The 21,454-nt window shown below is 24.3% G+C and overlaps 2 protein-coding genes across 8 annotated transcripts in view; one reads left to right on the forward strand and one right to left on the reverse strand.

The window, feature by feature from the left end:
• Positions 1 to 13,541, reverse strand: LOC126898552 (high affinity cationic amino acid transporter 1-like). 2 transcript variants are annotated; one of them, XM_050672726.1, is made up of 12 exons: positions 13,399 to 13,541; positions 9,616 to 9,853; positions 8,980 to 9,108; positions 8,715 to 8,870; positions 6,139 to 6,243; positions 5,805 to 5,960; positions 5,524 to 5,648; positions 4,232 to 4,329; positions 4,031 to 4,170; positions 2,653 to 2,913; positions 2,411 to 2,574; positions 1 to 486 (listed from the first exon to the last, which is right to left on the reverse strand). In XM_050672726.1, the coding sequence occupies exons 1-12, from the start codon at positions 13,474 to 13,476 to the stop codon at positions 253 to 255; spliced, it is 1,884 nt and encodes a 627-aa protein (XP_050528683.1). In that variant the 5' UTR covers positions 13,477 to 13,541; the 3' UTR covers positions 1 to 252. The 2 variants fall into 2 exon arrangements, with proteins under 2 accessions (XP_050528683.1, XP_050528684.1); XM_050672727.1 differs by lacking the exon at positions 13,399 to 13,541 and adding an exon at positions 11,270 to 11,897.
• The window catches only part of LOC126898541 (uncharacterized), a 23,392-nt gene continuing 15,293 nt past the window's right edge, over positions 13,356 to 21,454 (forward strand). For 4 of the 6 annotated variants that reach the window (XR_007702296.1, XR_007702298.1, XR_007702297.1 and 1 more), the window contains exons 1-11: positions 13,361 to 13,525; positions 13,624 to 13,806; positions 14,271 to 14,318; positions 15,116 to 15,298; positions 15,385 to 15,593; positions 15,655 to 15,913; positions 15,990 to 16,146; positions 17,170 to 17,326; positions 17,401 to 17,504; positions 20,613 to 20,832; positions 20,914 to 21,059. Coding sequence is in view for 3 of the 6 variants with exons in the window: in XM_050672701.1 (XP_050528658.1) it covers positions 13,436 to 13,525; positions 13,624 to 13,806; positions 14,271 to 14,318; positions 15,116 to 15,298; positions 15,385 to 15,593; positions 15,655 to 15,913; positions 15,990 to 16,146; positions 17,170 to 17,326; positions 17,401 to 17,504; positions 20,613 to 20,832; positions 20,914 to 21,059 (1,756 nt within the window). In the remaining 3 variants the exon portion in view is untranslated. Of the gene's footprint in view, positions 13,526 to 13,623; positions 13,807 to 14,270; positions 14,319 to 15,115; positions 15,299 to 15,384; positions 15,594 to 15,654; positions 15,914 to 15,989; positions 16,147 to 17,169; positions 17,327 to 17,400; positions 17,505 to 20,612; positions 20,833 to 20,913; positions 21,060 to 21,454 lie in introns of all 6 variants that reach the window. The other 2 variants (XM_050672699.1, XM_050672700.1) reach the window with 2 other exon arrangements.

Raw genomic sequence — 21,454 nt, forward strand, 5'->3', positions numbered from 1 at the left:
ATTTGTATAGCGAATTTATTTAGTGACGTAGGTAAAAAAAACAACAATTTAAATGATTCCGTTTGGCGATTTAAAAATATAATTTCAGTCAATGTCCGTCAAGTAAATCGAACACTTACGTATGAGCAAAAAAATACTACAACGTATTTCAGAGATTCAAAATTTGCGGTGACTAATAAATCGCTTAATTTTAAGATTGCGTTGTATCATTTTCATATAAATACGACCCTATTCAAAAACATTGGAATTCGTTTAAACTTTAATATTCATTGGCATATTATCAGTTTCAGAAGTGGTTGTCACATCGTGTTGTGTCGCCAATCCTCTAAATCGCTCAACGCTATAACGATAACCATAAAATGCGTATATTGCAGATCCAATAACCAGCCAACAAGTAAATCTCACCCATGTAAACGGGTCTAATTTCGTCATTAAATATATGTTAAGTACAATACTCATACAAGGAACAAATGGAACCCACGGCACCTACAACAGAAAAACTTTCTAATTAAGTAATTTGCATTAAACAAAAGTATTTTTATTTATCATGTATTAATATGATTTAATAAAAAACTTTAATACCACAAACAAATTTGAAATTGTCAAATTAAATTATAATATACAAATTATTATTCGACAGATATCAAAATCAACTTCGTATTAATTAAAATATTATCATGAATTTAGTGTACACCACAACATTTACAGTACAAAAAGTAAAAAATTTATGCTAAAAATGATTGAATTGTGTTGCTAGATTGTTTTATATATGATTTTTTTATACAAACATTGAAAAATTAATAATTTGATTTATTTATTGCTAAAATTTTAAAGTTGAACATTTTTTAACACTTTCCGTTACTTATGTAGAAAATTACAAGTAGGTTGAAATCGAACAGATGTATCAAAAATGTTCAATATTTTTACAGGCTTAAATTATATAGATAAATACTAACCTACAAATAAACTATATGTTCTTAAAAAATCACAAAAGAAAAATTTAGGTCCAGAACAATTCTTGGTTTCAAAAATACTTTTCATAGTTCACGGTTTAATTTAATCCAAAATGAAATTTTGTATACACATAAGGGTTTTTAAATCACTTTTCAAATAATATATTTAAACAATTATAATAGTTTAGAAATAATTAAAAAAATTAATTTATAAATACTTTTGTAAAAAATGATTGTTTAAAATTAAACAATTTTTGAAAGTTTAATAATTGCCTACTCACCTGTGAGTTAAGTCGGAAATAATATAAAATTATTTATTAAAAATATGAAAATACATTAATACCAAAAAAAATGTATCATGCTGCATAAAATTTATTTATACCATCGTTTTCAAAATCAAAATATATATACGAATGCATAGTTTAATTTTTTTATATCTCCATTATTACCATATTAAAAAAATATATCATAAAAAAAAACAATTTTCCGAAATTATCAGATTTTACATATTTTTAGTATTAATAGTATTAATGACGGTTTTTGATTATTTAACTATTATAAAAATTACATTTTTAAAATTCCTACAAAATTTTTATTTAAAGGTTAAGCATCTGTATGTTGAATATCAAATATTTTACGAGGAAAAAAAACAGTTTTTTTTATAAAAGATAATTATTTTACTTCAAAGGCTGTGGGGCACATATTTTCATAACTTTGACATTTCGGTCTGAAATTTTGCACATCTTATTTTTATAACCATTTGAAAAAAATTAGGGGTCTCTGAAGTAAATAACAAAAAAACGATTTTAACGACCACCCTAATACTAATACACACACACACATATATATATGTACAATATAGTTAATGATAATCTTATTACAGATGATACTAAAAATTTTTACGCGAACATTATCAAGAATTATAATTTTGAATTATTTAACGCTAATTAAGAACCTAACCTTCTTACAACACCCTATGTACACTACTAGCAGTTGCTATCCATCCATCTCTACTGAATAATATTATTATTATTTTTTCATTAAAATCTGACCTAAAAAGTGATACTAACGCGAAAAATTGATCAATTTTTGTAACACACTTTTCATAGAAAATCCAAATAAAAGTAATAAATATAGACGTATTATAAGGAAAGGAACGCATGTATAAATAAGTATATTTAATATATTAATAATTTTAATAAGTTAAAAGTGTGATTAAATTATTAATTGAAGACGATTTTTCTTCGAAAATGAAATGTTATATTTTTACCTAAGGTATAAAATTCCTAGATACGTTTCTGGATATAAGATCCATCCATACAATAGTGCAAATAATTAATTAAGAATAAAAAAAAATTGTCTAGCAATTCTTAGAAGTCTGTGCTCTCTATTGTTCATACAAGTCTACAAAAAACAATAAAGGTAAAACACATCAGGTTTTATTTTAATTAATTTACCTTAAATAACGGTCGCTTTTTAGATTGCGGTTGGCGAGACAAAAATAAACCCATTATAACAAGACACAATCCTGTCACGCCAATCGTTATCAGAGAATTTCTTGTAAATTCACCAAAATTTTGAACTAAGGTTATGCCAGCAGAAAAGCAAATTGAAGTTAGTACTATAACAAAACAACAGATTTAATAAAATCTCGTCTGATATATTCATAATGACAAAAGGGAAAATATTTTATTCTTACAATAAACTATGATAATAGTAATTGATGTTCGCTCAGTTATTTTTGTTGGCTCGTCAATATTTGATGAGTTAACACAAATAGCTAATAAAGAGTATATGGAATTGCATGCACTCCCGTCGTCTTTGTCCTTGCGGCCATCCACTGACTCTTCTGTATATCGTAATATCAAAACGCAAAAACAAACCAACGTGTAAGCCATCAAGGTACCAATAGACATCATATTCATAAGTTGTTGTAAGTCAAATATGCTCGACAAGGTTGCTAAAATAAAATTTTACAATAATTATATCTAAAATTTTCATTAATTTTTTTTATCTAATAGTATGTAATATAAGCTGTATTTTAACATATGCTTGCAGCTCAGAATATTTCCTGAATACTTTGAAAAGTTGAGTTGAAAAGATTAACTTTTCATACAAAAGTTGCTACCTTGAATACCATTATAGGCAGGTAAACAGTCAGATATAAAAAAATATGTATACCTAATGAAAATAAAATGCCTAAGATTTTAAATAAAAATTATAATTTATTCACTCTACAAAATGTTATAACAGATTTTAGAAAATAGTGACGAATTTTAACACAAATTTTGCGTTTTTTTTTATTTTAAAGTCAAATAATTCATAGAAAAAATATCATTGGAATATTTTTCTTTTTTTCGTAAAAAAGTATTCTTAAAAAGCTACAATTTTATATAGTTCTGAAGAACATTAATGTCCTGGAACATTTTCAAAAATTGAATTTAAAATAAAAATTATTGATTAATAAATTAAATAAAAAATGTATTAATTCATGCATGCGTGACCTCAATCAAATTGTTCTTCTACTTAAATTTTTCATAGAATTTTCATAAAAAGCGTATCAAATGAATTCTATTATAATTTTGGTTATAGCAGTTTTAAAATGCTGAAAAATAAGTTTACAAAATAAGTTTTTTTACAATCGCTTAATTTTCAGATATTTTTAAAATTGAGTGTGTTTAATTTTTGCCGACGATAGGTTCAATTATATTATAATCGGATTCTTTTGACGCATAAATCAACAAAATTGATCAAGTGAAAGCTGAGAATTTTCATAAATAGACATAAAAAAATACGTTATCTCAAAATTAATACCTTCTCAGATTCGTATCGAAGATAAAAATTTAGAAGATGTAATGTCCTAATAAAATTATTGTTTTTTATTATTAAATATAGATGAAATTTGATATCTATACCACTACGTATCAAACACCAAGAATATAATTTTTCAATTAAAATATAATTATATTATCGTTTTTAATTTTATCCCGTTTTAATAACTATTCAATTAAAAGTTTAAATGGCATAAAAAATGTCATCAAATGTGATCGTATCAACTGAATAAAACATTAACTTACCAGCAAACAATCCACAAATTATCGTACCCCAAACTGGTGTTTTTGTCTGTAAATTTACTTTAGAAAACAATTTAAACATTAAACCATCGGATGACATAGCATACAACACTCTTGGCAACGGATATAATGTACCTATCATACTAAAAAATCGATTAATTATAATATCAAAATTTATAATAGTACAAATAATAATTTACACACTTGGTACATAAAGCAAACACAGCACCAATTGTAACTATCCATTCTATCACTGTCCAATTCAGTTGCTGATAAATGTGTGTAAAAGGAGCTTCAGGGTCCTACGCGTAAAATTCATCGATAATGATAAAAAAAACTATTAATGATTTAATTAATCACATTAGAAATAAACAGATAGTTAACTTGAAAAAAATCTAAACTACAACCAATTAGATTTTAGGTAAACAATGTAAAAAAAAAATTGGATAAATTGAACCACTTCAACTAATTTAAGAAACTAACGAATTATAACTCAATAATTATTTAAGTTAAAATCATAATACACCCAAAGAAAAACCTCAATCAATTTTGATAGAGAAATTTTATCAAGGGTTTATGATAATGTTTTATTAATACGAACAAAATAATAATTATTATTCTTATGAATAATTATTGTTCAAGATAAGAAAAAAAATTATCATATTGATAAATATATCATAGATTCAATAGTAATGATATATTTATCAAATTGAACAATGAATTTATTATATAGATCGAGGTTTTTCTCTGGGTGTACTTTATATATTGCGATGTCAGGTCATTAATTCTGACTTACTTATGATTAATAAAAACATGAAATTTTCAGTTATTATTAATTTAAATCATGAGTTGGAGTCAACCCTTAGAATTAAACAAAAAAAACGCCTTAATAAAAGATTCTAGACCCGCTTTTACAGTTAATAGAGATCTATTTTAACTACAAAATGTGCATTATTATTATCACATGGTCGATAATAACACTATGTACAAATAAAAAAATAATTTTCTGTTGATAAATATTGTTTGATCACAGACGAAAGTTCTTTGGATAAATTTGATTATCCCAGTTCTATAAAATATTTATATATAACAAAACAAATATAAAATTATTAGGAATTTTATACTTTCAATATTAAAAAAAATTTGACGACTCACTTAGTTTTAATTTCAAGGATAACTAAAATAAATTATATAATTGAATATATTTAAGTCCAGTGATTATTTAAATGTTAAATAAATAATATTATTTTTCTTTCATTAAAAATGTATAACAAAATTTAAAACTATTAATATAAAACTTATTTTCCATAAATTGTATAATCTTAGGTAATATATGCTTATATATAGAATGTTCAGTAAATAAGGAAACGGGTTTCTATTACTCTCATTATTCGTAACAACTGACTTGTTTCCTTACTTACAGAACATTCTGTATATTACTGTAGGAGCATAAATAAGAAAATTAAATTTAATTGGTAAAATTTTATCATACATACTTGATCATAATATGGCCACATTAATGTCAGTACAGTAGCTAAGCTACAATATGATGTAGTAATTACTACCAAAGAAATAACAATGGACAATGGGATATCCCTTGTAGGTTTTTTAGCTTCTTCACCTTTAATTATTAAAACACAAAATTTATTTAACTTCGCCCAAATAAAAAGAAGTTATATATGAATATTTTTAAATTGTTTCCCATAAGATTCCCTGATTTCCAACGCCAGACCTGTTGCAGCAATATATTTTCTTTTTAAAATGAAGACAAACTTACCAGTGGTAGCAACAACGTCGAATCCTACAAATCCATAAAAACATGTTGCAGCTCCAGTAAATACACCAGACCAGCCAAAAGGCAAAAACCCTCCTTCGCCACCATTCAAGCCATCGGGTATATCATTTTTTGGTATATTCCAGTTGCTAAAATCAACTAAAATATACACATTTTTTTGAATTGATTGAAAATTGATTTTGATTGAAAAATTAATTCACATTAATTGAAAATTAACTATTTACAAGCATTTAGTTGTTAAAATTAAAATTTTTTTATTTCACTGATAAAATTATTATTTAACGTAAAAAATTTAAATTTCAGACTTTAATCTAACCATGAAAAAATCCTGTTAATACTACTATAGCCACTGTAGATACATTAACGATTGTAAACACTTTGTTTAAGATTGACGATTCACGAATTCCCCATGCTATAAGTCCTGTAAAAATTAAATAAAAAGCTATATTAAATTCATAAATTAGTCTTGGTTTTTTAGCTTTACGCGAAGCTGAGAAGGTATTAGTTTTTTGATGGTGATTTCTTTGTGTATTCATGAAAATTCTCAGTACTCACTTTTTAAAATAGTTTAACTTATCATCACTAAAATTAGAAAACCACCCTCAATTTCAGAAATTTAAAAATATATATCCAAATTAAGCAACCGTAAAAAAGGTCAATTTCAAAACAATTTTCTGCATTTTATAACTGCTATAATTTTTTTTTTTAATTATTGATTAAAATGAAATTTCAATAGTATATACTAGAAATCTAATATGTTGGTATACTTTTTTTGAAAATTCAATGAAAAACTTAGGTACAGAGAGGGTTTGAAACAGACCAAAATTGTCAATACATATATTGTGATAAAACAAATTATTTATCAATCCTCTAATATTTGAGTGAAATTCTAAACATCGCATTTGTAAAATTACAAATATACAAATTATTGCTAAATTAAACATATTCGCATTGAAGCGTTTTTTATGATAGTAAGTAAACCATTAGCAGATATCATTTATATTTTTTCCAATTCTGTCACGTCCCTACTATACTGAACTTTTTAAGTATAATTTAATCAACTTATTAGAAGTTAACTTTTCACTTAGTCGAAGTGACCTTTTTATAAAAAGTATTGACAAATAATGTTCATTTAAACAAAATAAATGGATATTCAATAAATATACTTCTTTCAAAATTGATTAGCAACATTGAATATTTCGTGTAGTGTTTAAATGTAAGCAATGAACGTAAAATATTCTTTATCACAAATGTAATACATTTAATTTATTTCGACGTTAACTAGTTTTATGACAAAAAAATTACGTATATATATCTGTCTCATTAAGCATTAGTACTCATTGTTATTTAACAGCTAGTTTTTTACAAGATAAAAACATAATTGCAGTGCATACTAATAGTATACATAAATTAAACTAAAAATATTACAGTTGATAATTTTTAGTCGAAAACAAATAATATGTATAACTATAAATGATATACTCATTCAATTATAGTAAATTATTTAATATATACATAATTTGACAAGTAAAGAATATTTAGAAATATAAAATACAAAATAATTTTTAGTTTAAATGCATAACATATGTGAATTTGATTAATACATTACACATACATAACAATTATTTTTGTTACTAGAACTATTATTGTAAACAATAGTAACTAAAAACATATAAAATAGTTTCTATTTAGATATTATAAAAACTATGTATTATTACATTTTTTCATAAAAATTGAAGTTTTTTTAAAGCTCTTAAATTTGATATTTTATAAAGTAATAATTTTTTTTTTGCCTGTCTCTAATCATATACATTAATTAACTATTGAAGTAAATAATTTTATTACATGTCAAAAGCAATTCTATAAAAATTAATTTTTCATTAATAAAATGTTTTTAATTAAGTTATTTTTATACTACTGATACCTATTACTAATAGTTTATACATATACTTTATGCATTTTTTGACTTTTATATTACTCCGAATTATGATTATGAAATTATAATTACAAGCAATTATTATAAGATTTAAAGATAACAATCTTAAACACATTGGCAATGATCACTATATACATATATGGCAGTTAAAATATAATTATTGGATGGATTGTATATTATGACACATACTTTTCCCAACAAATATCCATAATATTACAAAAATTAAAATTAAATAATAAGAAATTATCAAAAACATGTACAAAAATGTACAGATGGCAATGTTCATGTGAAATTTGTTTTATCATTTGATACAAAGAAAGTTTGACATTAGCACTACATCATTGTCATACACTTTATTACCTCCATCCAAATATTTTCAAAAAAAAATGCATAAATCATTTCTACCAAACTGAAATTTGTTTAATGCTACTAATAATTTTTTTATAAGACTTATACAAATTAAAAATCTTTTAAGATAACTTATATTATTAAACTACACATTAAGATGAAATATTAATAAGACAGTAATACATTGGTAATAAGTGTAAGCAAATTTACATTAAAGAACTATAGAAATTCTATAAAAATATCTATAGCTTAAAAATAAATAAAAACTATTAAACAATTTAATATAAAAAATTTTTTTTTTTTTTTTAAATTAATAACAATATTATTAATTAATATTTATACGATAAGCTTTTAAAAATTTATTTACTTGTTTTAGAGGAATTTAAAGTTTTTATTAAAACAAGTTAAAATAACTCTAAAAATTATTTTTGAACTAAAATAAAAATATTATTTCTATTAATTTTACTATTGATTTTATTCATATATAAATATTATATTGTTTTTATTAATAAAATTATTTCATTTTAAATGAAATAATACTTAAATGAAAAAAGTTGTTCCATCAAATTGGTTGTTTAATTTAAGACTTAAAATTATTTCACTCTTACCCGTTAAAAGAATTATTGCAATAAAAGAAAATACATCTGGATATGGAGCTAAAAATCCGACATTTATTGGAAAATTTTTGCTAAGATAATTTTTCATAGGATATCCAAATGGCTTATCTATATGTCCGCTTAATGCTCTGGATACACTTGCACAACCTAAAAAATATTCTGTAAATATTTCTTCTTTGCTCTCTGAATTTATGTTTTAAAAAAGTATGTATAAAAACATATAAAAATGATAGTTAATATCATTAATTATTCTTACCAATACTGTACTCCAAAATTAAATCCCATCCAATGAGAAATGCTACCAATTCTCCAACACCAACATAACTAAATGCATATGCTGATCCAGCTTTTGGAACACGGCTAGCAAACTCAGCATAACATAAGCCTTTATTACAAGATTTTTAATAAGAAATAAGATTAAATTAAGATAAAATAAGGCAACTTTTCATCTATAGAAAAGTTCTTAAAAAAGTATAGAAAATAATAAATCAATACAAACTTACAAAATACCATAACTAAGTATTTTATACTCAAATAATTTTCACTTATTTCACTACAAATACTAGGTTAGACATTTTTATTTTGGTGCAAAGTAGCCCTAATATTAATATACTAAAAATTCTATGTAAAATTAAAAATAAGCATTTTCATACTAATTTTTTATTGCATTAATGATCCATAATTTGAACACTATCAATAGTCATTTATTTATCTAAATCACTAGTTTTTTTTAATAATAATCTCAATACACATCAATATAATAGCTCATCTTAAGATTTCTCCTAATTTTTCTCTTTATTCTTATAAAACTTTACTTAATTAATTGTATAATATAGAAAAATACATATTTAAACTAGTTCTAACTATAATAACAATATAAAAAATGTATTACCTGATAGGGCTGATGCTGCAGCAGCAAAAGCAAATGACAATATTACTGCAGGTCCTGTATAATAGCGAGAAACTTCTCCAGCTAAAACATAAGCACCCAAACCTAGGGTTGATCCTACTCCTAGTGATACTAAGTCAAATAAACCAAGTTCACGTTTAAGAATATTTTTTTTTGGTTCAGTTATTAAATCTGTTTCCCTTTTTCTTCTCAAAAGTGTCCTAACTAATGATTCATTTTTCTAAAAAAAAATTACAAAAATAACTTAAATTGGTTGCAAAAAAAAAAAATTAATAAATATTTATTAAGAATAAATTTTTATTATTATTCATTTTATTTAAAATGAATTCATACAATACAAATAACTTAATAATGCTATGTATAAATTCCATTTGAGATTTATTATTATCAAATTAAAAAATAATATTCCAGAATAAAATTAAAAGTATAATAGTATACAAATAAAGTGTTTTATATATATAGAATTAAATCAATATGTTAAACTAAAAATACTTAAAATTTTAGATCTACTTTTTAGAATTGATATAATGGACTAAATTTGCTTGATAAGCATAATCTAATATTTAGATATTTTGAATGTCCCAAAAATTGAAAAATATTTTTAACAATTGTTTGTAAATGCATTAGAAATAATATTAGGTTAAAACTATAATGAAAGAATGAAATGCTATGTATTTATTTAAACAAGTTTTTTTTCTTTATTCAATCCTTAAGAATTAATTACAATTTTCAGCTACTGTGAAATAAATCATAACATTTAAAATTTGACTACAAAAAACTACATTTTCAGTAGAGAAATTTTTATTGTAATTTTTTGAATATATTTTATTACAATTTTACTTATTTTAATAATCATATATGGAAATTTTTCTTTAATGCCAATCAAAGATAAACAATTAAAATCATTTAATAATTAGCTAATTGCACAGTTTATATATTTTGACTATAGTTTAACATAATAAAAAGAAGTCTCTAAAAAAAAATATTAGTGACTTCTATAGTTACTAAAAAACACGAAAAATTATTTACTCAATGCATTCATAAAATTTCACAAATCATAAATTATTTTTTATAAAGCATGAATAGTGTGCTTTTGAAATAAGTCTTCTTGTTGACCGAGTTAATTTTTATCAACACAATTATTACAAGACTACATTTAATTAAAGATATTAAATACTAGATCAATATAAGAATTGAAAGTATTAGGATTCATTAATTAATATTTAATGTGATAAAATATAATATAAATAATAATAAAACAATTTTAACAGTTAACGTCTCCATTAGAAGCTAAAAGACCAAACTTCTATAAACCCCATACCAAGAACTATTACTTAAAAATTCTAAAAAATAAAAATATAAGAAGACTATTTTAACAAATTTTGTGAACTATCGGTAAGCAATCAAAAATAAAAGAGAATTATTTTTGTAAACTTCTTAATTGACTTTGCACAGGTATTAGTGCTACGATTCCATAATTCAATAATGTTTTATTTACAGTTAGTTTTGGGAACCATGAACACGAGAAATATAAATTAATAGATAACATTATCAGGTTATATACAAAGGATAGTGTCTTCATAATAAATAAAATGCATTATCATAGATGAATTTAAAAATAAACATAATTTTTTACCTTCAATTGTAGGCTCATTTTATTCAAAATACACGTAAGTGGATCCGTATCACTTGAGTTATTATAAATGAAAAAAGAACGGTTAGATTTCTTCTTGTACGCAATCAGTATAATTTAGAGACGGTCATTCACCGATACCTGGCAATTTTTTTTATATATCATACACACTGATAAGATACCTCTACCTGACTCGTACCAAAGTTGTTTTATTTCTGAACGATATGGATATGCTAACTCTAGTTTTTAATGAATTTACTACGACGTCATGTGGATAATGTTCGAAACTCGCCCCGAAGCAATGGATATTGTTAATTATTATAAACATAATATAATTGTAAATGTTGGTAGTGTATTGAATATAGCTATGAATGACAATCGGAGGGCACTGTAATGAACGGCCTCACGCCTTGATTAATTTTTTCTTGAATAATTAAATCGTGCGTAGAAAAATAAATTTTTTTACCGAATTAATAATAACGTTTCTTTAATAAACAAATGTGCTACATATGTGTAAATAAAAATAATTACCATGACAAAAATATATGATGCTAAATATAAACGTTAACTCACAACAGCCTACACTCTAATTCAACCGAAGTTTAACGTGATCTGAATACTAACTAAAGATCTGAGTAATCATAAAATACATATTGACTTCATAAGTCGAATAGCAATTGTAGAGGTTAGCAAGCGAAAAGAAATGTTACAACACAGTGGGGGAGCTACCTGTTATAAATAGTTAGACTAATGAAACACACTTAAATTTTGCTATAAATTGACTGTTAGCTATTGAAAACGAGTAATTGTTAAATCCTGTTTGATTCTAATCTCATTTTCACAGCTAGAAAAAATTCTCATTCGACATCATCCAATAAGAACTCTATTATTTATTTGAAACTTTACTCATTTATTCTTGATTAATTGGTTTCAATCATATCGTAATGTAGAATGTTGCTATTGTAATAATTTAACTTACAAAATGTATAAATATATCGTACTTCGAGTGCGATTCTCCATAAAAATTCATCATATTTGATATTATAATACAGTACCTTATTCTCTATTTAAATATGCCATGTTTATGTAAAATTTGACTTAGACATAAAATAACACGCAATGTAACTATTATAAGAGGTCGAACTTAGAAGTTCCATAATATTTACAGAGTGATCCGTTAATCGTACCTCGCTCTTAGGGCTGACTCGATAAAGGGCGAGGGAGAGGGCTACAGTCTCAACAAATTTTAATATTTTAAATGAAAATTTCAATATTGGATGATACAATAAAAAATGTTTTAAAAAATGGTTACACAATTGTAAAAATATTTAACCTATAAAAATTAATTTTCATTTTCCATATTTTAATATTTTTCGTGATCAAGCGTTCCTGCTTACTCAATTAATAATTTAAATAATAGTAATATTGGACTTCAAAATTTAATATCCCAATATGAAAATGAAATCAACATTATATGACAACTTATGTTATCTTCTAAATTAAACCATTATAAGAGTTATATTTATTGTAGACTTAAAAAAACAACATTTTTTAAATATTTTATGTCCAAACTAGATGCGGATTTGCATAACATACAGTGACATTTATAGAAATTTATCATGGAATCCAAGCCCTGTGAACATTACTTCCCTGCTTATGCTACTTATTACTCTAAGTAACACATAATAATACCTAAGTTAAATTCGAATTTGTTTTGTTTTTAATTCATCGTGACAAATTTAAAAAAAATCTATAAATTATCACTGTCACCAAGATATGAGAGCTATCAAAATGCCAGGAGAACTCCAGCTCAATTATTTAGCATATACGCCCAATAATGATTTTAATTAAATCAAAACTTTTGTTTTTATATAAAAATATTTTTATTATATAATACAAGTATTATTTGTTACATTTACAAAAAAAAAAAATTCAATAGAAATTCCTTTAACAAAAATTGAAATTTTATATTTGAAAAAGAATTGCTGACGTATATTAATAAACATGTGTTGATTTTTTTCAGTGTAGTTATGTTTATTCATTAAAAAAAATAATGTTTCAAAATAAAAAAGTGTTTTAGTAGTAACTTAAATATATCGCGTAGCGTTTAAAGTTGATTTAATTTTACTTACAATTTTGCTGTAAAAAGTTGCCCATGAGGATTTAATTATGGCATACGAAGATTCCATGTTTATACCACCTTGGCACATTTGGACAGCTGATTTTATTAACAATGAAAAATGGGATCGATACAAAGATGTAAGTATTAACTTATCATTTTAAAATTATTTAAAGAATATTTTATAAATGAATATTTAATAATTTAAGAATATTTAATGAATTTTAATATTTAACAGATGCTGGAATTTACACATCCTGGTGGTCATGAACAATTACCCAAAGAAATAACAAAATTGGTCAAAGAATGGAAAAGACCAAATGAATTATTCGGGACAGATGATTTGGTTATTCTGCCAGATGATGACACCAATGATGTTCTAAAACTAATGACTACTAATAAACCTTTGATGAACGTTAAAGTAATTAAAAATTCCCTACTTATGTTATATTTGAATACTCATCATTTTGTAAAAATTATAATAATAAATTGTCTTAATGAGAATCTTTTATTTTATACTATCATAATGCCTCATAGCATTGTTAAAATACAAATATTTTAAGCATCCGCATTATTAATTAATCAATTCGACCAATTAAAATTCATAATATTTTATTTAACAAATAGGCGACCAATACAGTGAAATAACTTTCAACTACTTAAATGTATTTTGTGCATCAATGTCACAAAGCAAAATGATTGTAGTTACATCATTCTAACAATTTTTTAATTTCAATTTGAAGTTTTAAAAATTATAGTCTATTATAAAATACTATATTTTTATTTCATTCTTTGAGTATAATAGATATACATAAAATGTACAGTTATATTCAAATACTAAATTATTATTATAACATGTATATTAAACAACATACGAGTAATTAGTTTTGTTCTAGAGAGGAAGAACTATTCACCACTTCTTCCAAAAGAAAAGTAATTATGTTCACGTAATTATGTTATATAATCATTTTTGTTCTGGGGATCTATCCTAATCACCCTGTTAACATAAAATAATTTGGCACTATATCAAGAACAAATTCAAAGGTGCAATGAGTGTAAAATTCCTTTTGTATCTATATTTACTATAATGATTTTATGTATTTGATATTAAAAAAGAAGTTTTTATAATTCTATCTTCATTGAGTCGCCCCTAAACAAATTACTATAGAAATTCATTTCTACACTACACTATTTTGTTTATCTTTAACAAATTTCAATATTATGGTATATAAATCCACTCCGAATTTATTATATTAATAATTCTTATAACTCAATAGTTAGATTTATTTCCCTCTATTCGAAAAGAAAATAAGAAAACTGCAAGTATTGATATCTCATCAACTGCATTTTATAACTTGCATTTTCTGATTTTGTCAAAAAAGGAAGTTTTTGGCTACAGACACATTGTTTTTAAAAAATGTTTAAAAAAATGAATCATTAAATTTTATAAATCGTTTAAATAAATAAATATAGAAATTATTTTATTAAGCTTATTAAATTTAACATTTTCCATTACATATTTATCAATATGTAGCTACTAAGTATATTTATTAAAAACACATAACATACACCAACTAATATTTAGATATTTAGGAATGTAATGTTTCTTAAATAGATGATATAAATGTTATTATAATGATTATTTTGGTAAAATGTTTTTACAAAACATTATATTAATCATTTTTGACAAAGTGATACATAAAAATTGTATGTTTGTATTTTTTTGTTAGTTATACAAATGGATTTTGTTTCATGTAATAATGTACATTCATCGATTTCAAAATAAGTCACCAATACCTTGGCACCCATGTAGTATTATTTTTTCGCGGTGCAAAGTCGATGGTACTTGGAATAAAAATCCGAAACCAGAATATAATCCTTTTGGAAAATATTGGTTAAAACTATTCTACATGGTGATAAATTTACACATATAAAATATTTGATAAAAGTTATACTTGTATAATAAGTAGTGCATAATAAATTTCAAAATATTTTGTAGGGCGAATTTCGTTTGATATGTGTAAGTGATCACTTACCTATATCAAAAAGTGGCCAAATCTTGTTGCCACTATGTAAAAATAAAAAAAATCTCTGGCTTCCATTGCTAATTAAAGGACTTCTGAGAGTTCATGCCGTTGTTAGAAATATTAATCAATTCAACACTATAACTTGTCTAACTGGATGGACATGCATACGTGAAAACTGTTGGTAATAAAAATTAATCTCAAAAAATAACTAATCACATTGCTTTGTACATTTTTTTACAAAGGAATTTTCAAAAAAAAGATCTTTGGTTGGATCTTATGGCTCATAATCCACGACCATTAAAAAATGATTATAAAGTAGCTTCAAAAATAGAAAATCATTATAAACAAACAAAAATTACTAATAAAATATCTCACAAAGAATGTTACTCTATGGATGATTCAGAAAAAAAATGTTTTCACGAGGATGATATTTCACTTTATCGAGCTAATCCACCAAACTCAATCGTCACTTCAATCTTTTTGTCACCAAGCCCTGTAGATGTAATTATTTTAATAAATATATATTAGATTATAAACAAATTAATTTAACAATATTTAACTTAAAAATCTACTTTAGAGAATACAAACTTCCTCTTCAACACATTTTAATTGTGAACAGTCTATTCCTATTTTAATCAATTCTGTAGAAATGTTAAAAAATGAAGAGGTTCCAACATGGAAAACAATTCGTTGGACTAAATGGGCAGTAGACAACAATATTAAGCAACCGCATGGTTTCATTTTTTTTTATTATTATTTATTTGTCATATTTTGACTTGTTCATAAATGTAGAATTTAGAATTAATAAAATTTTTTTTTAATTATTTTAAATTTATACAATATATTTCAAAAATTTAATTATACATAATACAGAATAATTGGTTTAACATAAACTACTTAATTACTCGCAAAATAAATATAATAATGGGAAAAAATATTTTGGTATTTTTTAGTTACGTATATTTCTTGATTTATCAGGTATAAATTACTTTTAGGATAATCCCTCAAAACTTATAGGGGTGTCAACCTTATTTTTTCAAATATTATACTATATTACTAAATATAGTTAATTATGCACAACGTGCATAACGAACTACACCCAGAGAAAAACCTCGATCTATATAATAAATTCATTGTTCAATTTGATAAATATATCATTACTATTGAATCAATGATATATTTATCAATATGATATTTTTTTTTCTTGTCTTGAACAATAATTATTTATAAGAATAGTTATTTTGTTCGTATTAATAAAACATTATCATAAACCCTTGATAAAATTTCTCTTTCAATTTTGATTGAGGTTTTTCTTTGGGTGTAGCTTATTTAATAAATAACGAAATAATTAAATAAATGAATGATCGATAACAACTTTTGGACTAATATTTTGGAAGTCATTAATAATTTAAAGTTACGACTGAATATGAGGAGTGGATGCTGCTAATTTTAAACTAGTCATTTTTTGTTTTACTCTTACTTCAACCTTGAATATACAAATCCAAATAACTTCTGAAGTACTGATCAAAAGTTGTAATCAACCAATCATTTTCTTAATTACGTCACTATCTATTAAATATTCTAGTAAAATACGTATGTTGCCATTTAAAAAAATAAAGTGGTTATCCTCAGAAGTTATAAGGAATAATATTAAAGTAATTATTAGCTGATAATTCAAGAAATATACGTAACAAAAAAAACACATCATAGTAAAATTANATATATATAATTATTATATTATTTTTAATTTTCGACAGAAATCAATGAATTCCGAAAAACAATCAATTTTTGTACACCCTTTACGGCTTTACTAGATCAATCATCTTCTTTGAAAATTTTATTAGACAAATATCAAAATACTACAGATCCTGAACGCAGGGAAATGGACTTCTTTTATTTAGAACCGTTTGTCGAGTAAACTACTTATTGTTATTTAGAAATCAAATACTTATTTTATTTTTATTTTTTTTTATAATTCATTTTTTCAGAAGTATAGAAATTTATTTCAAAAAAAACGAAGCATTTCCTTTTGTTAAATCAATACAATTTTTAGAATTCAAAAACAATGAACGGGATCAATGTGTCTATATGCGTATCCTTTAAGTATATTATTCATATATCTTAGATGAGCAATATTGTTTTTATTTAAAAGTTAGGTGTTGTAAAGTAATGTAATCACACGCATAAACAAAGAAAAAAAAATTAAGTGTTTAATAAATTTAGATTTTTACAATTAGATCGTGCAGATATAACCATCATTAGTTAAAGGAGTAGGTAACTACTATGAATCAAATTCTAAAATACATACTCTTGATGGAGTTAACTATAAAGAGGATGGCATCATCACAAGCAAAAATATATCTTTAAGTATTATTAACTAGTTATACTCTCTTAAGCACTAAAAATGTAGAGCCTTATTCGAAACAATTTTGCGAAGCTCTTAATATTTTTTTTTTAATCATCAACCTAGTTTGTGTATATACAGTAAAACTTTCAACTGTGTTATGAAATGTGTTAAATTACATGTTATTACAAATTAATGTCAGCATGGCTTTCGAAAGTCTAAATTTATTTGTTCTGATGTCTAATTTGTTTACTGTTCGTACCTTGTTAATGTTGTTGAATCTGCTGTTAAAGTGATACAATCTTTACAAATTTGAGTAAAGCTTTTGGTGCGGTAAATCATTATATTATTTTAGATAAGCTCAAAGTATGGGTATTAGAGACCATTGCTATCATAGTTGAAGTAATTTTTGGTATGGAGGAAGTAGTGTGTTAAACTAGCAGAGACTTACTCAAGTTGGATTGATGTTGTGAGTTCGGCTGTTCATCACATTGACCGACATCGAAAGTCCCATTATGTTAAATGGCTCTTTAAATGAGTCATTTGTCGCCATTTTTGTTTATTTTAATTATTAATGATATTTGTTCGGTTTATAAGTTTTTCAAGTACTTATTACTTGCTTATGATTTAAATTTACTTTCTGAAATTTAAAGTGACGTTGACTTTGCAATGATGTAGTCCGATATTGATTCATTCCGTAATTGGTGTTTAAAATCGACTTGAGCTTAACATTGATAAGTGTGTACAAATTACTTTTACTCGCTCTCGGTTAACAATATTTAAAAATAAATAAATTAGCACAAATATACTCGTGTTTAACATGTAAAAGATTTGGCTACCTTGCTATCAAGTAATTAGTCATTTAATTATCATCTTAAAGTTACTCGAAATAAAGCATTAAGAATTTTAGGTTTTGTCAAAAGAACTTTTGGAAATATCCTGTTTAAAAATATTGTATTTTTCAAATGTAAGGTCGATACTAAAATTTGGTTTAATAGCTTAGAATCTAAATCAAAGTGGTTTAATCAAAATTTTAGAAAAAATCAAATTTTGTTTACAAACAAAATGTATTTAAATATTTGCATTTAAAATAAGAGTTAAAAATTTAACAAATAATAACATAATGATATATTATTATATAGAATCACTTGAGACTAAGAGGAAATATGTAGATATTACGTGGCTTTTTAATTTAATTTGTTGGATAATGAGATCAATTATTTAGAAATATTGATATTATATCGTTTCACGTTTTGAGACCAAATTTAAGAAGTTTAAAGCTATCTTATGTGACCGTCATTTTTTACAATTATAAAATGAATGTTCCAATAAATCTTTTAGCCCTTTAGCTGGGGCGTGCCTATTTTTAACATTCATAGTCGAGTGGGGGTCTATCAGACCCCATGTCTAAAAAAGTATAAAATATGTATAAAAAAGTTAATTTTTTTTAATTCAAACCATATGATATATAAATATGGATAAAAATTCAATCATTAAAATTTAAAAATAAATAAATTACAAAATTATGTGCATTACTAAAAATTATATTACGAAAAAAAAAAAATTATTTTTAAAACTTAATTGCACAGTCTTTGGCAGATCCACATAATTCCAATTCCACAATATTATATCGATTATAACATTGCATTTACGATAAAACGGTATTTCGAAAAAAATACAAGTTTAAAATAATTATAACGTTACAAGTCGCGTGGGGGTAAATATGACCCATTTCAATTTTGATGAATATTTTAAGTCATAAATTTTTTTTTCGAAGGTATTTATTTATGAAAATCGATTCAATATTACTATAAAAACTATCTTCTAAATTTATATCTATGAACACCTTTTATGCAATATAATACATCCGTTTTTATTTATGTGGGGGTATGCTGACCCCCACGCGACTATTTAAGGGTTAATGTCTGTGAAAAATGAATTGAGTGATTTTCATTTTGATATTTTTGATAAGAGTTTATATACGCATATTAACTGTTATGACAATTAACACTTACTACTTGATTAGTATAATAATCATAAATGTATATTAAAATGTACTTTTTCTTATTACGACATATTATTATAAATTTTGATTCTACTTTTTAATATCGCTTTATCCTACTACAATAGTATGATAAAATATGCTTAATGTAAAAATTATGATAAGAAGAAAAATCACTGTTATCAACCTCACGGGATTCTTGCCTAATTACAGCTGACTAACTAATTTGGATTACCAATCAATATGTGTTTCATAGCTTAACTACTATAATTTTTGTCTTCTGCGATCAGTTTTACATCCTTTTAAATCGTGAACTTAAAATTCTACAGAAGGTGGTGGCCATATTTCACAAATAGGGAGTCAAAATGGCTCTTGGTTAGGTCCAATTATGACGGGTATTATGGCCGACTTAAACCATAAATCAGGCACCACCAATGAGAATATTACAAGAAAAACTTCTTTGGCACTCTGGGGATCGGACTCAGGACCCCATGCGATAGAACATACGTTTATACCAACTAGGGCGACTCCTTATTTTAAGCCAAATAAAACTTATATTCAAATACTTTTAAAGTTGAACATTGTTAAGAAATTAAATCATTAATATATAAAATACATTTTGAAAATATTACATTTTTCATTAAAATAATTTTTTTCTAATTATTAATTTTTATAAAAAAAACAAAGTCGACCTTGTTTGTGGTCGACTTTGTTTATCTATTTATTAAATCTATCTATTTCTTAGTTAAAAAATTTATTTTTATTCTTCAAAAAATTTCATATACCATATGAATAATAAAATAAAGTATAATAAAATAAAGTCAATAATCTTAACATAAGAATTATATAAACAGATATTGAATCACAATACTGCGAGTCTATTTTATTCACATTCACAGCTTGTCAAAATATTTCTCTTAATGGAGGAATGATGATTGCTAATACTGAAAATCGAATCGAAAATCCTTTTGTTGCAATAGAAACATTTCAATGGTACAAGGTCGAATTGTCCACTCCTATTTTGTATATTTGGTCCAAGCATTCATTTGCGAATATTATTAAAATCAAATCTGGGTATACAAGATATATATATATATATATTTATATATATTATATATATACATATAATTTGACTAATATATCAGAGAATTTCAGATACACCTTGTTAAGGATATGGGGTGATCTTCCAGAAATATATTCGTTTACTATTGAATCAACTGTAGTATTTACCATTTATAATTCAGAAGAAGAAGTTTTCAGAGCCCTTACTATTCAGCCTAAATCGTTGTCATTATTTATTAGTAAGACTTTTTAGCACAATATTTTAATTTTTTCTATAAAATTTGGTATAGAAATTTAAATCTTAAGATATTATTTACTATTAAATACATTTATTAAACAACAGTGATTATCACTTTGTATCTAATTTAAATAAATGATTTGCAATCATTAATGGCGCATTATTTTTGGGGTAAATCATATTTGCGCGACCTCTATGCCAAAGAATGGGCTCTGAGAAAATAAATCCAACCAGAACGAAACCGTAATTATACCCCTAAGCTGCACTGTTTCATTAAAAAAAATCGATCCTTGAGAGCTGAGAAAAATTGGCGACAAACAAAAATAAATCATATTGTAATAATGTTAATAATAATTGATAACAAAGATTTTATTATAAATCATAATTAATATTTGT

Source organism: Daktulosphaira vitifoliae, unplaced genomic scaffold (genome assembly GCF_025091365.1).
Source record: "Daktulosphaira vitifoliae isolate Bord-2020 unplaced genomic scaffold, ASM2509136v1 Scaffold_2, whole genome shotgun sequence".
NCBI classification, from domain to species: Eukaryota; Metazoa; Arthropoda; class Insecta; order Hemiptera; family Phylloxeridae; genus Daktulosphaira; species Daktulosphaira vitifoliae.